At 45.2% G+C, this 19,856-nt stretch overlaps 1 protein-coding gene across 1 annotated transcript in view; it reads left to right on the top strand.

Annotated features, from left to right (window-relative positions):
• Zc3hav1 (zinc finger CCCH-type containing, antiviral 1) overlaps positions 1-19,856 on the top strand; it is a 78,450-nt gene that overhangs the window by 40,576 nt on the left and 18,018 nt on the right. The window contains exons 6-9 of the mRNA XM_045160397.1: positions 767-890; positions 8,619-8,793; positions 14,509-14,632; positions 17,829-17,931. Of these exons, the coding sequence (XP_045016332.1) occupies positions 767-890; positions 8,619-8,793; positions 14,509-14,632; positions 17,829-17,931 (526 nt within the window). The remainder of the gene's footprint in view (positions 1-766; positions 891-8,618; positions 8,794-14,508; positions 14,633-17,828; positions 17,932-19,856) is intronic.

Raw genomic sequence — 19,856 nt, 5'->3', positions numbered from 1 at the left:
TAGTGGATCCGTACAAGAGCCCTGAGCAGCAGGGGAGCAGGATTTTTATGGGGATTTGAACAAAGAAGTAGGGACAAGTAGGGGAATGGTTACATGATTGGTCAATTTAAGCAGTAACTGCACTTGCATTTTTCTGATAGGCTTAGGATGCTGGGGGGCAGAGCTGGTGGGCAGGGGACTAGGGGAGTTTCAAGCAGATTAGGTAACCTTTATTGTGATTTGGCTATCTGTGTTTGAGGAACTTAAGCAACTTATCTTATGACCATAGAAATGTATGGCATAAGCAGTGTGTGGTTTTTTTTCAGTAACTGTTAAATTCTTATTTAAACCTTGCCGGGAAACAGAAACTTAGGCCTACTGGTGACTCTGAAGCCTGTCATGGCGTCCCTCTGGTTCCTGAGTCCTTCACAGACATTCATCACCACCATGCCTGGCCGTTCCAGCTTTTTATGTGGGGGACTAAGGATCAAACTCAAGTCCTCAGGCTTGGGTTGCAGTCATCCTTCTCTTTGGTGACAGTCGTTCTAATGGGTGTGTGGTGTGGATTCTCAGGTGGGCTTTGTACTTTTGAATCATGTGAGTCTCAAGCAGGTCCGCCTGTAATGCCATTTTGTTTTGAAGTAGGTAGAGGGTATGGGGAAATCCATATAGGGACCAGGACGAGTAAAGAACACATGAGAAATGCCAGGCAGGCTGGGCAAAGTCAGTGGTGAACTTGGTTGAATGGGTTAGAACCCCCAAATTAGACGTCTCTGTGTCTTTGCAGGGAACTGCAACAAAATCCACTTCCACCTGCCTTACCGGTGGCAGGTGCTGATGTCAAGCACTTGGACAGACTTCGGGGACATGGAGAAAATCGAGCAGGCCTATTGTGATCCCCAAAACCAAAAGTAAGTTGGTGGCTTTTCTCTGGCTTCCGGGGTGCCACCACACCATCAGAAGAAAGTGGAGTGTAGGCCAGTGGGCATTCCCAGCTGGCTAGAGCTAGTGATTGTGTAAACGTTTGCAAACTCCAATGAAATCAACAGTGGACATGATTCTTGAGTGGATATCTGTTGGTGAGTCTTACGGGAAAAGAGTTCAGAAGTCAATTCATATTTGTAACAGCTCATCGTTATCAAAAGCACTAAATGAGGGCTGTAGCCAAGATAGCTCAGTTGGCAAAGTGTTTGCCGTGCGCATGAAGTAGGATCCTCAGAATGCATCTTTGAGGAGAAGCCTGGTATGCAATCCCAGCACTGGGGGGAATGTGGGGTGGAGACAGGAAAATCCCTGGGGCTTTCAGGCCAGCCAGCTAGAGTGAGACCCTACCTCGAACCCCGCAAAATACATATATATATTTAATTATGTGTTTATTTGCAAGTAGAGAGAGAGAAGAAACACAGACAGAGAGAATGGGCACTCCAGGGATTTCAGCCACTGTAAATGAACTCCAGATGCATGCACCATCTTGTATATCTGGCTTTATGTGGGTACTGGGGACACAAAACCCTGGTCATTAGGTTTTGCAGGCAAGTGCCTTAATCACTAAGCCATCTCTCCAGCTCCTTTTCTACTTTTTTTCTTTTTCTTTTTTTTGGTTTTTAAGGTAGGGTCTCACTCTAGCCCAGGCTGACCTGGATGTCATTATGTTGTCTCAGGCTGACCTCAAACTCACAGCGATCCTCCTACCTTTGCCTCCTGAATACTGGGGTTAAAGGCGTGTATCACTGTGCCCGGCTATTCTTTTTTTGTTTGTTTTTCAAGGTACGGTCTCACTCTAGCCCAGGCTGGATTCATTCTGTATTCTCAGGGTGGCCTTGAATTTACAGTGATCCTCCTCCCTCTGCCCGGCTATTCTTTTCAATATTTTATTTTTATTTGTTTATTTGAGAGACAGAGAGTTGTCATGCCATGGCCTCTAGCCACTGCAATCTAACTCCAGACACACGTGCCACCTTGTTTGCATGCGTTATCTTCTGCACATGTGTCTCCCTGTGGGTGTGGCTTATGTGCGTGCTGGGGAGTCGATCCTGGGTTCTTACACTTAGCCGGCAAGAGCCTTAACGACTAAACCACCTCTCCAGCCCTTTGCTTTCTTTTTTTTTTTTTTATTTCTTTATTTATTTTGTTTCTTTGAGGTAGATTCTCACTGTAGCTCAGGCTAACCTGGATTCATTATGTCATCTCAGGGTAGTCTCAAAGTCACAGTGATCCTCCTACCTCTGCCTCCCGAGTGCTGGAATTAAAGGCATGCGCCACCATGCCTGGTTTATTTATTTATTTTTTAAGTAATGAAAAAGTTTACTCTGGCTCACAGTTCTAAGGGACACACAATCCCGCATGGTGGGGAAGGGATAGCAGCAAGAGCTTATTTGTTTTTTCGAGGTAGAGTCTCACTCTAGCCCAGGCTGACCTGGAATTCACTATGTAGTCTCAGGGTGGCCTCAAACTCATGGCGGTCCTCCTACCTCTGCCTCCTGAGTGCTGGGATTAAAGGTGTGTGCCACCATGCCCGGCTCTCTTTATGTGCTCTGTTTCTGCTTTTAGAGGTAGATGAGTGGATGCTTTGCATTGCTGCTTCTTCCAGGGCTGTCACAGATGATAGATACACAGCCACATTTGTTCGTTGTTCAGCGGGAAATTCCATATTTTTCATCTGCGGAATTCAGCAGTGGAGAGCCTGTGTTGCTGCATTCTGCCACTACGCCACTAGAGGGTAGCAACAGCCATATACTGTGCTATACTGTTACAGCGTATATGCTCTAATATATATTCCAGTTTCTCAGCCTTGAAGCAATTGACATTTGGGGCCAGAAAATTCTTTGTTGTGGGGGAATGTTTAGTAGTGCATTTGGCTTCTGTCCATGCCATCCCCCGCGTTCCCACAACTGCCCCTTGTGATAATGAAATTGTCTACAGGTATTATCAAATATTCTCTGGTGTTCAAATTATTCCTGCCTGAGACTGATCTAAGAATACTTTCTTAGAGTGCAATTCTCAAATTTTCATCTCAAGACTGTTAACACCCTTAAAATATATTGGGGATCTGTCTATGTGAAATCTGGCTATCTGTATTTATCATATTAAAAGTCCAGATTTAGCCGGCCGTGGTGGCTCACACCTTTAATCCCAGCACTGGGGAGGCAGAGGTAGGAGGATCACCATGAGTTTGAGGCCACCCTGAGACTCCATAGTGAATTCCAGGTCAGCCTGAGCAAAAAAACAAAAAACCAAACAAACAAACAAAAAGTTTAGCTGGGCGTGGTGGCGCATGCCTTTAATCCCAGCACTTGGGAGACAGAGGTAGGAGGATCGCTGTGAGTTCGAGGCCACCCTGAGACCTCGGAAAACCAAATACATGAATAAATAAGACTAGTTGAGTATGGCAATGCAAGTCTGTAATCCCAGCACTTAAGAGGTGGAGGTAGGAGGATCAGAAGTTTAATGTTATCCTCAGCCACATATTGAGTTCTGGGCCAGACTGGATCACATGTTTAAAAAAAGTATGACTGAGAAAAATCAAATTACTAACTCATTTAAAAATGACCACAATAGCTGGTTGAAGTGGCACACACCTTAAATATTTTTATTTATCTATTTGAGAGCAACAGAGAGAGAAAGGGAGAGGAGAGAGAGAATGGGCACGCCAGGGCCTCCAGCCACTGCAAACAAACTCCAGATGCATGCTCTCCCTTGTGCATCTGGCTAACGTGGGTCCTGGGGAGTTGAGCCTTGAACCGGGGTCCTTAGGCTTCACAGGCAAGAGCTTAACTGCTAAGCCATCTCTCCAGCCCTGGCACACAACTTTAATCCCAGCATTTAAGAGACCAGCCTGAGAATACATAATGAATTTCAGGTCAACCTGGACTAGAGTGAGACCCTACCTTGGAAAACCAAAAATCTGACAACAATAAATTTACTACATGTAACATAAATGACATCTCCATACAATTGAGTTATAATTACATATCATGTAGGTAGCTATAATAATAACTATTTTCTTTTTTTTTTTCTTTTTTTGAGGCAAGCTTAACAGACAGGTTTTTAAAAATAATTTTTTATTGACAACTTCCATAATTTTAAATAATATCCCATGGTAATTCCCTCCCTCTCCCCACTTTCCCATTTCAAACTCCACTCTCCATCATATGCCTTCTCCCTCTCAGTCAGTCTCTCTTTTATTTTGATGTCATGATCTTATCTTCCTATTTTGATGATCTTGTGTAAGTAGTGTCAGGCACTGTGAGGTCATGGATATCCAGGCCATATTGTTTCTGGAGGAGCATGTTATAAGGAGTCCTACCCTTACTTTGGCTCTTACATTCTTTCCGCCACCTTTTCCGCAATGGACCCTGAGCCTTGGAAGGTGTCATTGTGATATTTCAGTGCTGAGCACTCCTCTGTCACTTCTTCTCAGCACCATGGTGCCTTCTGAGTCATCCCAAGGTCACTGCCATCTGAAAAGAGAACGTTCTGTAGCCAAAAGTGAGAGTAGAATTAATATATGGGTATGAATGTTAACAGAAGTGCTTACTGGGCAGTTTGGTGAGCATAGTATATACTTTTAGCCAGACAACAGCAGATGTTACATTCCTAGGACTCATGACTCCCCCTGTTGTAGGTTTTCAGTATCAGGGATATATTCTGTCCCATGGAGCTGACCTCCAGTCAAATTTGAGGGTGGTTGGTTTCCCCCATAACAGATGTGCCACTGTTGGGCTTTTTTTTTTTTTTTTTTTTAATAAGAGAGAGTGAGAAGGCAAGAGAAAGAGAGAGGAAGAGCAAGAACTGGTGTGCCAGGGCCTCCAGCCACTGTAATTGAACTCCACGTGCGTGTACCACCTGGTGTGCATGTGTGACCTTGCGTGCTTGTGTCACCTTGTGTGTCTGGCTTACATGGGATCTGGAGATTTGAACATGAGTCCTCAGGGTTCGCAGGCAAGCACCTTAACTGCTAAGCCATCTCTCCAGCCCACAATAACTATTTTCTAAAACCAAAAGTTCTTTAGAGAAGCATGACATGGTTTTATATTTTTGTAAGTTACTTTAATATTTGACTTAATAGAAGACAGTTGGATTTTCATAACTAGGAAATTATCATATACTCATAAAAATATGAAGGCAAGAGGGAAAGATAATATCTTATTATGAAAATTCTTTTGCTGGGTGTGGTGGTGCACACCTTTAATCCTAGCAATTGAGGGGCAGAAGCAGGAGGATTGTCATGAATTTGAGGGCAGCTTGGAGCTACAAAGTGAGTTCCAGGTCAGCTGAGCTAGAATTTTGTTGAGACCCTATTTTAACAAAACAAAGCAAAAAAGAAATGTTGTGAGCTGGAGAGATGGCTTAGCGGTTAAGCGCTTGCTTGTGAAGCCTAAGGACCCCGGTTCGAGGCTCGGTTCCCCAGGTCCAACGTTAGCCAGATGCACAAGGGGGCGCACGCATCTGGAGTTCGTTTGCAGAGGCTGTAAGCCCTGGTGCACCCATTCTCTCTCTCTCCCTCTATCTGTTTTTGTCTCTGTGTCTGTCGCTCTCAAATAAATTAATTAATTAATAAATTAATAAATTAATTAGAAATGTTGTTACGCATTTAAATAACAATAAATGGTATTCTTTTAAAAATTTTTTTTACTTTATTTTTATTTATTTATTTGAGAGACAGAGAGAAAGAGGCAGAGAGAGGGAGAGAGAATGGGCGCACCAGGGCATCCAGCCACTGCAAACGAACTCCAGATGCATGCGCCACCTTGTGCATCTGGCTTACATGGGTCCTGGGGAATCGAACCAAGGTCCTTTGGCTCTGCAGGCAAATGCCTTAACCGCTAAGCCATCCCTCCAGCCCCAATAAATGGTATTCTTTAAAGAGTGATTTCCTAACTCATTTTCCAACATTGAGCCAATTACTTGCTTTGTGGACAATTTTGAGATATTTCTTGAAGGAAAGAATGCATGTTAAGAAACTATTAAATATGTGCTATAGATAAGCTACCTGTCTATATTTAAGTTTTTCTCTTCTTTTGATTTTGTGAGATAGGGTCTCACTCTAGCTCAAGCTGACCTGGAATTCACTATGGAGTCTCAGGGTGGCCTCAAACAAACTCACAGCGATCCTCCTACCTCTGCCTCCTGAGTGCTGGGATTAAAGGCATGTGCCACCACTCCTGGCTTAATATTTAAGTTTTTCTTTTATGTGGAAGGTCTGTAGCTGTAGAAAGAAAACAGGTTCAGTTCCCATTCAGCACCATAAAACAAAAAACAAGCAAACAACAACAACAAGTAAAAAGACATGGGCTAGGGAGATCACTTAGTTAGTAAAGTGCTTGCTATGCAAACATAAGAGCCTTAGCACTCAAGTAAAAAGCTGGGCAGGGTAGTGCACTGGAGATCCCAAAGCCGGAGAGGCGGACACGTGCTGATCCCTGGGGCTTACTGGCTGGTCAGTTCAGTCAAATCATAATTCCAGGTCTAGGAAGGCAGAAACAGGAGGATCCCTGGGGTTTTCTGGCTGGTGTGTCTAGCTGACTTGGTGAGCTTTATGTTCAACTAGAGATGTTGTCTTAAACAGTAAGGTGGAGGGCTGGAGAGATGGCTTAGAGGCTAAGGTGCTTGCCTGCGAAGCCTAAGGACTGAGGTTCAATTCCCCAGGCCCCATGTAAGCCAGAAGCACATGGTGGCGCATGCATCTGGAGTTCGTCTGCAGTGGCTAGATGCCCTGGCATGCCCATTCTCTCTCTCTCTCTCTCTCAAATAAATAAATAAAACTATTTTAAACAAAATTAAGGTGGAGAGCAATTAAGGAAGACAACACAATGTTGACCTCTGTCCTCCACATACATATGCAGTCATGAGTGTGAGCGTGTACACACACACACACACACACACCATCAAGGTGGATGTTAGCTGAAGAATAATATATTAGGCCACCATATGTACATATATGTGTACCCACACACATGTGACAATACATACAAGACAATAAAAATAGTTTTTAGGGCTGGAGAGATGGCTTAGTGGTTAAGCGCTTGCCTGTGAAGCCTAAGGACCCCGGTTCGAGGCTCAGTTCCCCAGGTCCCACGTTAGCCAGATGCACAAGGGGGCGCACGTGTCTGGAGTTCGTTTGCAGTGGCTGGAAGCCCTGGCGCGCCCATTCTCTCTCTCTCTCTCTCCATCTGTCTTTCTCTCTATGTCTGTCGCTCTCAAATAAATAAATAAAAAATGAACAAAAAAATTAAAAAAAAAAAAGAAAAAAAATAGTTTTTAAATAAGAAGGAAGGCTACAGAGTGATTTCCAGGTCAGCCTGGGCTAGAGTGAGGCCCTACCTTGAAAAAAAAGAAGGAAGGAAACTTAAAGTTCTATAGTTCTACTTATTTCAGCTCTAAAATTTTAATTCTCTGGTCTCAGTAGGGAAGGTCAGAATCAGATCATTATATTTTCTTTTTGTGTGTGTGTGTGGGGGTGTTATTATTTATTTATTTATTCTCAATTTTTATTAACATTTTCCATGATTATACGAAGTATCCCATGGTAGTACCCTCCCTCCTCCCCTGACTTTCCCCTTTGAAATTCCATTCTCCATCATATCCCCTCCCCATCTCAATCAGTCTCTCTTTTATTTTGATGTCATGGTCTTGTCCTCCTCTTATGATGGTCTTGTGTGTATTTTCTTTTCTTTTTTTTATATTTTTGTTTATTTATGTATTTGACAGAGAGAGAGTGAGAGAGAGAGAGAGGGGGAGAAAATGGGAGCACCAGGGCTTCCAGCCACTGCAAACGAACTCCAGATGCATGAGTCCCCTTGTGCATCTGGCTTACGTGGGTCCTGGGGAATCAAACTGTGGGCCTTTGGCTTTGCAGGGAAATGCCTTAACTGCTAAGCCATCCCTCCAGCCCTCTTTCTTTTTTCTTTTTCTTTTCTTTTATTTTTTTAGTTTTCTACTCTGCAAGTACAGGCAGTTTGGTACCATGGTTTTTTATTTTTTATTTTTTGGTTTATTTATTTGAGAGCGACAGACAGAGAAAGAGGCAGAGAGAGAGAATGGGTGTGCCAGGGCTTCCAGCTACTGCAGACAAATTCCAGATGCATGCGCCCCCTTGTGCATCTGGCTAATGTGGGTCCTGGGGAATCGAGCCTTGAACCAGGGTCTTTAGGTTTCACAGGCAAGCGCTTAACCGCTAAGCTATCTCTCCAGCCCCCTTTTTTTGTTTTTTTTTAAGGTAGGGTCTCACTGTAGCCCAGGGTGACCTGGAATTCCCTATGTAATCTCAGGGTGGCCTTGAACTCACAGTGATCCACCTACCTCTGCCTCCCATGTGCTGGGATTAAAGGTGTGCACCACAATGCCCAGCCAGATCATTGTATTTTTTTTTAAAGCTTTTATTTATTTTATTTTTTAATTTTAGATGGGTGCCTGGGAGGGGCCAGGGTCTCAGCCACTGCAATCAAATTCCAGATGCTTGTGCCGCCTAGTGGGCAAGTGTGACCTTCAGTTTGCGTCACCTTTGTGCATCTGACTTAGTGGCGTCAGGAGAGTTGAACCATGGGTCCTTAGGCTTTGCAGGCAAGTGCCTTAACTGTGTAGCCATCTCTCCAGCCCAAATCACTTCATTATGTTACCCTTATATATTTCTCTCTCAGTTTTTTGATAGGAAACCACCAAATCGATTTTCAGAAAATGACTTGTGGTGTTAACCCTGTTCGACGCATGTCTACTGCTTCAACTGTCTCAGAGCAAGCCAACTCTGTCTTTAACACAAAATGGCTTTGGTATTGGAAGAGCAAATCTGGCAAGTGGATACAGTATGGAGAAGAGGTGAGTCCCACTTCCTGTTTTGAGAGAAAAAGTTAAAAACCAATTAAGAAAATATTTAGGGCTGGAGAGATGGCTTAGTGATTAAATGCTTGCCTGTGAAGCATAAGGACCCCGGTTCGAGGCTCGATTCCCCAGGACCCACGTTAGCCACATGCACAAGGGGGCGCACGCGTCTGGAGTTCGTTTGCAGTAGCTGGAGGCCCTGGCCCGCCCATTCTCTCTCTCTTACTCTCACTCTATCTGCCTCTTTCTTTCTCTGTCACTCTCAAATAAATAAAAATGAGCAAAATTTTTTAAAAAAATAAATAAATATAAAAGAAAATATTTAAAGGTTACACATGGAGAGTGGACATGGAGGGGGAAGACGATACACAGCTGTATTTGCATTTTTCACAAAGCATATTTCCCAAAAGGAATGATGAACAGATGAGATATGAGTCAACCTTATGTTCCTCCTTTCCTACTGTAAGCTGGAGTTTTGAGCTAGCTTTCTGTATATCAGTATTAAATGTATAGAGATTGCTTCTCTGAGCCAGCAGAGGGTGAAAGCGGGAAGTTAGGAGACTCAGATAATTGGACATTTAATTGTTAGGATGTGTTGATTTGCTTTAGCATTAAAACTACATATGGAGGGCTGGAGAGGCGGCTTAGTGGTTAAGGCCCTTGCCTGAGAAGCCAAATGACCCAGATTTGATTCCCCAGGACCCACGTAAGCCAGATGCACAAGGTGGCACATGTATCTGGAGTTCGCTTGCAGTGGCTATAGGCCCTTGTGTGCCCATTCTCTCTCTTTCTCTCTCTCTCACAAATAAAAATAAAATATATAAAAAAATAAAGGCATAACTTAAAAAAACCCACAAAACCACATATGGAGCCTGGTGTGGTGGCACACACCTTTAATCCCAGCACTTGGGAGGCAGAGGTTGGAGGATCATTGTGAGTTTGAGGCCACCCTGAGATTACATAGTACATTCCAGGACACCCTGGGCTAGAGTGAGACTCTACCTCAGGAAAAGAAAACAAAACCAAAAAAAAAAAACCCCACATATGATGTAGAAAGTCACTAGGACTCGGCCAGAGTTTAGACTTAAATGAATGCGAAGGCCTGGACTAGAAGATTTCAGACTGACCTGCAGAAGAGACAGTAATGGGGGATAGAAGTTTTAGATTGAGCTGAGCTAGCCGCTATGCATGTCTCCCTTTGAGTCATGGCATTGTAAAAAGGTGGGCAGAGGCTGGGGTGGGGGGATGGGACAATAGGAAGGAGAGTGATCTTGGGTAGGAAATGAAATCAAAGTGATGAGAAAAGAAAGATAAAACTAAAACCAAGAGATTTATTTGGATGGAGCCAAAAGATGTGGACAAGAGAATGCCGGTGTAAGCCCTTACATAGATAGATCCAAGCCAGGCTGTGAATCTGCCTCTGGGCTGCGGAAGCAAAAAAAAGAAACACGATCTATGGGGAAACACTCCAGGTCTGCGCTAATGTCTCCTAGAGGGGGAACATGTGTTTGGGGGAGTAGGGTCCTTTGCAGCTGGTCCATTTTACCAAAGAATCTTTTTGTTGTTGTTGTTATTTTATTTATTTGAGAGCGACAGACAGAGAAAGAGGCAGAGAGAGAGAGAGAGAATGGGCGCGCCAGGGCCTCCAGCCGCTGCAAACGAACTCCAGACACGTGCACCCCCTTGTGCATCTGGCTAACGTGGGTCCTGGGGAATCGAGCCTTGAACCGGGGTTGTTAGGCTTCACAGGCAAGCGCTTAACTGCTAAGCCATCTCTCCAGCCCCCAAAGAATCTTTGAAGGAACCTAAGTGAGCAAAGGAGAATCAAACAGAGCCATCCTGTCAACATAGAGTAGGGGCCAGACCCGATGTCCTGGTCCGCTCTCTGGCTCTCCTCTGTCCCGTGCTGGCCCACCGTGTGGAGCAGAGTTCTGGTGAGCGGCGCGTGGAGACCCTGGGATGTGGAACTCTGGGGAGATACTTTCTATGTTTAAGTCAAGGATGACAGCAGTGTGCAGCTCTGTTGATTTTTTTTTTTTTTGAGGCAGGCCTAACAGACTGGCTTTTTTTTTAATTAAAAAAATTTTTATGCAAAAGAGAGAGAGAATTGGCACACCAGGGCCTCCAGACTCCAGACACGTGTGCCCCCTTGTGCACTTGTGTTACTTTGTGCTTCTGGCTTACGGGGTACCTAGAGAGTTGAACATGGATCCTTAGGCTTCGCAGGCAAGAGCCTTAACAGCTAAGCCATCTCTCTAGCCCTGTAGATGTGGTTTTTTTGTCCAGTGCCTGTGGGAGTAGATATTATATACCTAGAGCAATCAATCTTGGGTAAAAGGCAAAGAATGATAGGTATCAGTGGTTTCTTTGATAAGTACTTGTGATTTTTCAGAAAGTTAGGGGAGAGAGGTCGGAAAACAGTCGCATGCTAGTGACACCAGGATCTCAGAAATAAAAACTGTCAGTGGTGGATAGAGGGCATTTAAATTTGAATTTGCACGAGGTTCATAGATTATGTTCCCTAATAACACATCAAGAACTTTTAGCCACAGGCATGGTGGTGGCTGTAAGCACAGCACTCAGGTCAGCCTGAGCTACATGGCAGGTTTAATACCAGCTTGAGCTATCTGCTGAGACCCTGCATCTGATATCAGACGAATGAACCCTGTAGTAATAAATGAAATGAAAGAAGGAAGGGAGAAAGTGGGAGGAGCCCTGGATTTAGTGTTTTCCTTGATGACTGTCAAGTCAAATAAAAATAGTTGTTCTAGGAGCTTTGAACTTAACAAGCAGCCCAACCTCTCATACTGGTTAGTATATCATAGTCTCAGTTTGCAGTTCCTTGGTGGCCCAGTTCAATCCAAGACCCAGGTTGGAATATTGAGCAGAATGTCTAGCCCCTCTAGCCTTCAGACAGTGCCCTGAAGGTCTTAGTTCTTACAGAGCTTGGGTTTTTTAATGAATCAGGTGACTTGGAGTTCTGGGTTAGAAACCTCTCTAATAGGAACTTGGCATGCAGAAGGGCTCACCAACAGAGGGTAAGTGCATTTTCTTGACAGTGAACTTTCTGGAAAGTACCATTCACATCCTTGTATGGAAAATGACCCAGACTCCTTCCTGTGTCAGTGATGGGCGGATACCCGATGTGGTATCCGAAGGAATGATTGAGCATTAGCAGTTAGGACCCAGTTACAACAGGTGAGGAGGGTGGAGCCTGGTAGGCGTAGAATTTGCATCAGGTGAGGCTGGAGACATTGCTCAGTGGTTAAAGACGGTCGCTCACTTGCATCAAGTAGATGTTCACAGAAGCGAAGCTTAGTCATTGTAGAAACAAATTTGCTGTGCAGGTAAATGAGGAGTCCATGGCATGAGATGTGATGCTTAGAGCAAGGACAAGCCACAGCTCTACAAAGCCAAGGTCAAGGCAACAACTGAGGGGCCAGACAAAAAGCCAAGACTGGTTACTGCAACAGAGGCCTGAATTCAAGTTTGGTGGAAGAAGAAATTGAAGGCTCAACCCTTACATCATTTGATCAGAACTGCAGTACTGTCAAGTACCATGGGACGCAGTACGGCTATTCAATTACTGGTAGCTGAAAGGATTAATGAGGCATTCCAAAAGGTTGTCACTTGCTTGTCACTTATGAGCAAGAGACATCACTGGCCTCAGCTCGACACCAGACGCAAGAATAGCTTAATCATATCTATGTGAGAACCAGATATGCTGGTTCAGGTCTGTCCTCCCTGCATTCCAGAGACTTGAGACAGGAAAATTTCCGTGAGTTTGAGGTCAGCCTGGGCTACATTGTGAGTGGGCTTCAAGGCACTCTGAAATGAGAATCCATCTAAAGACAAGAGACACGCTGTGGAAGAGGTATCTAGTAATTGACCTGAGCAGTGCACAGGGTTGAGAGAGAACAACTTTGGGAGTTTATCCTTGGCCTTCCGACTATAACCCACCCCTGACATTTGTATAGCATGTGTGGTTGTGATGTGTGTGCACGTACACGTGTGTGCAGATACACGTGTCCTCTGTGAGCACCAAGGCCAGAGGAGGAGAATGTCAGGTGTCCTCTCTTCTACTTGAGTTGGAGTTTCTCACTGAACATGGCACTGCCCGTTTGTCGGTCAGGCTGGCTGACTGAAAGTCTTTGTTTCTTTAATCCCCAGTGATTCTTGGGTCTCTGCTCCCCACAGGGTTGGGGTAACAGCCAAGTGTGGCCATGCCCACTGTTTACTTGGATGCTGGGAAATGGAACTCATGGAAAATCAGGCCATCGTCTCATGCTTGCACATCCAGCACTCTTGCCTGCTGAGCCATCTCTCCAGCCCCTATTTGAATAGTCCTTACCCCTTGTATTATATCCTCAGTTGATGCCAAGTTCAAGTACATTTGATTTTATTATTCTTTTATTTATTAGAGAGAGAGAGTTCTGAGAGAATGAGATGTTCCAGGGCTTCCTGCCACCACATACGAACTTCAGACACATGAGCCACTCTTTTAATTTTTAATTTTTTTGTTGTGGTTTATTTTTACTTATTTATTTGAGAGCAACAGACACAGAGAGAAAGAGGCATATATATATATAGAGAGAGAGAGAATGGGCACGCCAGGGCCTAAAGCCACTGTAAACAAACTCCAGATGTGTGCACCCCCTTGTGCATCTGGCTAACGTGGGTCCTGGGGAACTGAGCCTTGAACTGGGGTCTTTAGGCTTCACAGGCAAGTGCTTAACTGCTAAGCCATCTCTCCAGCCCCAATTTTTTTATTTTTATTTTTTATGAGAGAGGAGGGGGGAATTGATGCACCAGGACCTCCAGCCACTGCAATCAAACTCCAGATACTGAGGCCACCTAGTGCATCTGTGCAACCTTAGGCTTATGTCACCTGTGCATCTGGCTTTATGTGAGCACTGGGGAATTGAACCTGGGCCATCAGGCTTTGCAAGCAAGTGCCTTTAACTGGTGAGCCATCCCTCCAGCCCTCAAGTACATTTTTGGTATGACCAACTGGATCCTCAGTCATCTTCCTGCTGGGGTTAAAGGGAGAGTCAGGGGCAGGTCATTTATATTTATACCCACACCTCTGTAGGCAGCTTATATGAGGAGCAGAAGGTCTTCCTCGACTTGTTTTCACTCCAACTCCAACACTGTGGACTAAAATGGTCTGTGCTATGCTGTCTCAGGCAAGAGTCAAGTGTTAGATTCTGTTGAACAGCAGGTGCAGATGGGCTCGGATTTTCTGGAAAGTGGAAAAGGAATATTGCAAAGAGTTAATTTAAAAAATATTTTATTTTTATTTATTTATTAGAGAGAGAGAGAGAATGGGTGTGCCAGGGCCTCTAGCCACTGCCAACAAACTCCACACGCAGGCGCCACCATAGGCGTCTGGCGCATGTGGGTTCTGGGTCATTAGGCTTCACAGACAAGTGCCTTAACTGCTAAGCCATCTTGACAGCCTAAGAGCTGCAGGTTTTTAGGCAACTCACCAAGTGTGTGGTCAGTTAATGCCCAGCATTGTGAGGGAGGGGACTGCAAAAGGCTGTGACATGACTTCCTGCTGGCAGTCCCTTTGGCCTCGCTTGGGAAGGAAGCTGCGTGTTGCATCACATCTTATGGCAGAAGCCAAACTATATAAGAAACAATAGAGCTTTTCCTACGAGCCTGCCCTCAATTCTTTACCTCTGTCTTCTTCCGTTTTTATTTTCCTAGGATGGCAACCAGCCCAGCTCCAACATTGACTCTTCATACTTGGAGTCTTTCTTTCAGCAGTCCCATTCCAAGGGAGTTGTGCCGTTTCAGGCAGGTTCACGGAACTATGAGCTGAGTTTCCAAGGTGAGCTTTTTTGGGGGGCAATGTGGTGTGTTGGGGTCGATCCAGCATACTGTGTACATGTGGGAGTGGGCACCATTGATGTGCATTGCCACAAGTTTTTAGCAGGTCTAGAATCCTGTGGAGCCACAGTCCCGTTCCTTTATTTTTGGATTTCCAGGTAGGGTCTCACTCTAGCCCAGGCTGACCTGGAATTCACTATGTAGTCTCAGGGTGGCTTCAAACTTACGGTGATCTCCTACCTCTGCCTCCCGAGTGCTGGGATTAAAGGTGTCCAGCGAATGTCTCATTCTTTTTGTTTTCTTTTTGAAGCCTGGAAACCACAGGCAAATTTTGAGCAGTAATGCAGCATAATCCAGTTGGCTTTTTGCTGTTTCACTGAGTCGTCTTTTTTAAAAATTTTTGTTACTTTTATTTATTTACTTGAGAGTGACAGAGAGAAAGAGAATGGGCATGCCAGGGCTTCCAGCAGCTGCAAACGCGTGCGCCTCCTTGTGCATCTGGCATCTGGCTAACGTGGGACCTGGGGAATCAAGCCTTGAACCGGAGTCCTTAGGCTTCACAGGCAAGCGCTTAACCACTCAGCCATCTCTCCAGCCCTCACTGAGTCTTCTTTATTACAATGAAATAAATCCATTTCAAGTGGGCAGTTGGTTACGTGTTGACAAGTAAGTGCATGTCACCACAACTTAGCAAGATGCAGAACATTCCCACCAGTTTTACATGCTGTCTCTTTCTCCTTGTCACACCCCATCCTCTACTCCCATGACAAGCGACAGCTTAATTGCCTTTACGAGAGAAAGAGAGAGAGAGAGAGAGAGAGAGAGAGAGAGAGAGAGAGAGAGAGAAAAGGCCGGGCGTGGTGGCGCGCGCCTTTAATCCCAGCACTCGGGAGGCAGAGGTAGGAGGATTGCCATGAGTTCGAGGCCACCCTGAGACTCCATAGTGAATTCCAGGTCAGCCTGGGCTAGAGTGAGACCCTACCTCAAAAAAAAAAACCAAAAAAAAGAAAACAGGCACATCAGGGTCTCCAGCCACCGCAAACAAACTCCAGACACATGTGCCACCTTGTGCAACTGTCTTACATGTGGGATCTGAGCAATCAAACCCGGGTCCTTTGGCTTTGCAGGCAAGTGCTTTAACTGCTAAGCCATATACCCAGCCCTCTTTTTTTCTTTTTAATTTATTCTCATTTATTTATTTGAGAGAGAGATAGAGAGAATGGGGGATCAGGGTCTCCAGCCACTGCAAACAAACTCCAGATGGATGAGCCACCTTATGTGTGTGATTTACTTGGGTCCTGGGGAATTGAACCTGGGTCCTTTGGCTTTTGCAGGCAAGTGGTTTAACTGCTAAGCCATCTTTCCAGCCCTGTTTTTTTTTTTTTTTTTTTAAAAGTAGAGTCTCACGCTAGCCCAGACTGACCTGGAATTCACTATGTAATCTCAGGGTGGCCTGAACTCACAGCAATCCTCCTACCTCTGCCTCCTGAGTGCTGGGATTACAGGCATGTGCCACCATGCCCAGCTTAATTGTTTTCTTTATTTCCACTTTTTAAAATTATAGACGATAAACCATGATAATTCCCCCCTTTCCCACCTTCCCCTTCACAACTCCACTGTCCATCATATCCCCTCCCCCTCTTAATCAGTCTCTCTTTTAATTGATGTCATCATATTTTCCTCCAGTTATGATGGTCTTGTGTAGGTAGTGCTTAAAAGACTTTTTAAAATATTTTATTTATTTATTTGAGAGAGAGAGAATGGGCACACCAGATCCTCTACCCACTGCAATCAAACTCCAGACACATGCACCACCTTGTGCTTCTGGCTTATGTGGGTATTGGGGAATGAAACCTGGTTCCTTAAGCTTAGCACGCAAGTGCCTTAAACACTAAGCCATCTCCCCAGCTCTTTAAAACCTTTATTGACAGCTTCCATAAGTATAGATAATAAACCATGTTACCCGCTTGCCCCCATTCTTCCCGTCTCAAATCCACCCTCCATTGAATCCCTTCTTTCTTTCCAATTAGTCGTCTTCTGTGCTGATGTCATCATCTTGAGGGTCTTGTGCAGGTCATGCCAAGCACTGTGATGTCATGGACATCCAGGCCACTTTGTGTCTGGAAGAGTGCATTGTAAGGAGTCCCACCCTTCCTTGGGCTCTTACATTCCTTCCACCACCTCTTCCGCAATGGACCCCGAGCCTTGGAGGGTGTGATAGGGATGCTTCAGTGCTGAATATTCCTCTGTCACTTCTTTTCAGCACCATGGTGACTTTTGATCACCCTAGTGGTCATGGCTAACTGAAAAAAGAACCTTCACTAACCAAAAGTGAGAGTTGCATTACTCTATGAGTATAAACATTACGAAAGGTGCATAGAGGGCAGTTTGGTGAGAATAATATATGCATTTAACCAGACAACAGCAGGTGTTACTCCCCTAGGACTCATGACCTCCCCAGCCATCGGCATTTGACTAGGTTTTCAGTACCAGACATATATTCCCTCCCATGCAGAGGGCCTCTAGTCTAATTACAGAGCTATTGTTTTCCCCCATAACAGACATGCCACTATTGCACCAGTTGGTGCATTTGGTCTGGCTGGCCAGTCTTAAGGCTTGCAGTGTTCACTGCTGTTTGACACCATTGATGATTCCTCTCTCCCAAAAGGCTATACTACATGCTGCGTAGCTCTTTCCAGCTTCCTGACAGCTAGTCAACAGGGAGGATTCCAGGGTGCCGTCTTGCTTATCTGGATATTCTTACTCTTCACATTCACTCTCTGACTTAAAGATTTGGTGTCAAGGCTGGGGAGATGGCTTAGCTGGGAAGGTACTTACCAACAAAGCCAAAGGACCTAGGTTCGATTCCCCAGGACCCACGTAAGCCAGATGCACAAGATGGCGCATGTGTCTGGAGTTTATTTATTTATGTGAGAGTGACAGACAGAGAGAAAGACAGATAGAAGGAGAGAGAATGGGCGCGCCAGGGCTTCCAGCCTCTGCAAATGAACTCCAGACGCGTGCGCCCCCTTGTGCATCTGGCTAACGTGGGACCTGGGGAACTGAGCCTTGAACCAGGGTCCTTAGGCTTCACAGGCAAGCGTTTAACTGCTAAGCCATCTCTCCAGCACCCTAAATAAATATTTTAAACATTCCTTTCTTAAGGCTGAGTCTGGATTTTTGTTTTCTGTTTAAAGGAATGATTCAGACAAACATCCTTTCCAAGACTCAAAGGGATGTCATCAGAAGGCCGTTGTTTATTTCTTCGCAAGACGTGCAGCAGATGAAGAGATGGACAGAGTAAGTGTTCTGAAGCAAAGCAGAGTTAGCTGGCAGATGCTTGAGATGATCAGGCTCCGATTTCGCCAAGTGTGGCGTCTAGATCCCGCGTTCTTATAAAGTACCGGCCTTTTGCATTCCCTTTGTGTAAGGGGATTACTAAGCAGTATGGAGTGACTGAAAAGTTTCTACACCAGGGAGCTGCAGGTGTGTTCCTCCCTGATAGTTTTGGGTAGCATATGACAAGCCCCGGGTTTCCATCCTTAGCTAGCCCTGGAGAGACATACTAAACCAGGAACCCCCTTTAACTCACAGGGAGTTGTAGGCGAGTCTTTCTAATACTCTGGGCCTCCACTGCTTTAGCTGTGAATGGCTGGATTGAAGGGGGTCTAAGAACTCTTGAAATGCACTGGATTTTTCTTTTGCTGTGGATTCCCCTCTGTGTCTTTGGTTGTGTGATTTATAGAGGGAGGCTGAGAAAACAGGGTTGGGCTAGCTGCCTGATCGTGTCTTTGGAGAAAGTTGAAATTGGCTAAAGGAGTTGGTTTACTTTGGTTTTATTTTCAATTGACTTATAACAATTGTACCAATTTACAGTAAATGGGACTTTCCAAGGGAATTTTGCTGTGGGGGATTCACTGTAACTCACCTATGTACTTGTGAAACTCAGTAAAATCTGCATTGTTCCTGAACATCTCTGGAGTTGGATTATTTCCCCCTCCCCTGGGTGATGGTGGTTATAAGAAACAAGTGTCAAGGCAGGTGTAAAAATCAAGGTGTTGGGCTGGAGAGATGGCTTAGCGGTTAAGCGCTTGCCTGTGAAGCCTAAGGACCCCGGTTCGAGGCTCAGTTCCCCAGGTCCCACGTTAGCCAGATGCACAAGGGGGCGCACGCGTCTGGAGTTCGTTTGCAGAGTCTGGAAGCCCTGGCGCCCATTCTCTCTCTCTCCCTCTATCTGTCTTTCTCTCTCTGTCTGTCACTCTCAAATAAATAAATAAATAAAAATTAAAAAAAAAAAATCAAGGTGTTCTCCATTCCTGGTGGTTGTCAGAATCCAAGATGTGTCATGAAAAGGGAAAACAGAAAGTTACTAAGTGTCCCCCTGAGGCAATATGGGAAACAAAGTGTGAATGGGAACAGGCCATGAACAACCTCAGTCCCAAGGAGGGAGGTCTGGGCTGGAGAGATGGCTTAGCGGTTAAGCGCTTGCCTGTGAAGCCTTAGGACCCGGTTCGAGGCTCGGTTCCCCAGGTCCCACGTTAGCCAGATGCACAAGGGGGCGCACGCGTCTGGAGTTCGTTTGCAGAGGCTGGAAGCCCTGGCGCGCCCATTCTCTCTCTCTCCCTCTATCTGTCTTTCTCTCTGTGTCTGTCACTCTCAAATAAATAAATAAAAGTTAAAGATGCACACCAAAGAGGGAGGTCTGTTCCATTTCTACCACAGAACCAGAGCAGCCTGAGTCACAAGTTTGTTTTATTTTATTTTTATTTATCTGAGAGAGAGGGAAAGCAAGAGAGAGAGGGGGGGGGGAGGGAGGGAGAGGGAGGGAGAGAAAGAGAGAGAATAAGCATGCCAGGGCCTCAATGAATTGCATATGAATTCCATATGCATGCGCTACCATGTGCATCTGACTTACATGGGAATTGAACCTGGGCCACTAGGCTTTGCAGGCAAGTGTCTTAACCGCTAAAGTATCTGCCCAGCCCAAGCCACAGGTTTTTAACTATGACAAGGTTAGAGACCCAGCTCTAGGTCGCCTCAATTCAGTTCTGCCCTCTCCTCATTAGCTGGGGGGATTTGGACAAATGAACCATCCTGCACCTGCTTGTCTGTGATGTGGGCTTAGGAACAGTGCTGAACCCGAGGCTGCTGATGGATACTCTTCAGACCCTCAAAACAGCTCATATACATCAGGTGTTCAGTTAGCGGTAACTTCTGTGGTATAT

This window comes from Jaculus jaculus, chromosome 10 (genome assembly GCF_020740685.1).
Source record: "Jaculus jaculus isolate mJacJac1 chromosome 10, mJacJac1.mat.Y.cur, whole genome shotgun sequence".
Lineage (NCBI taxonomy): Eukaryota > Metazoa > Chordata > Mammalia > Rodentia > Dipodidae > Jaculus > Jaculus jaculus.
Note: the sequence above shows the minus strand (reverse complement) of the source record. Positions and strands in the feature narration are given on the sequence as shown.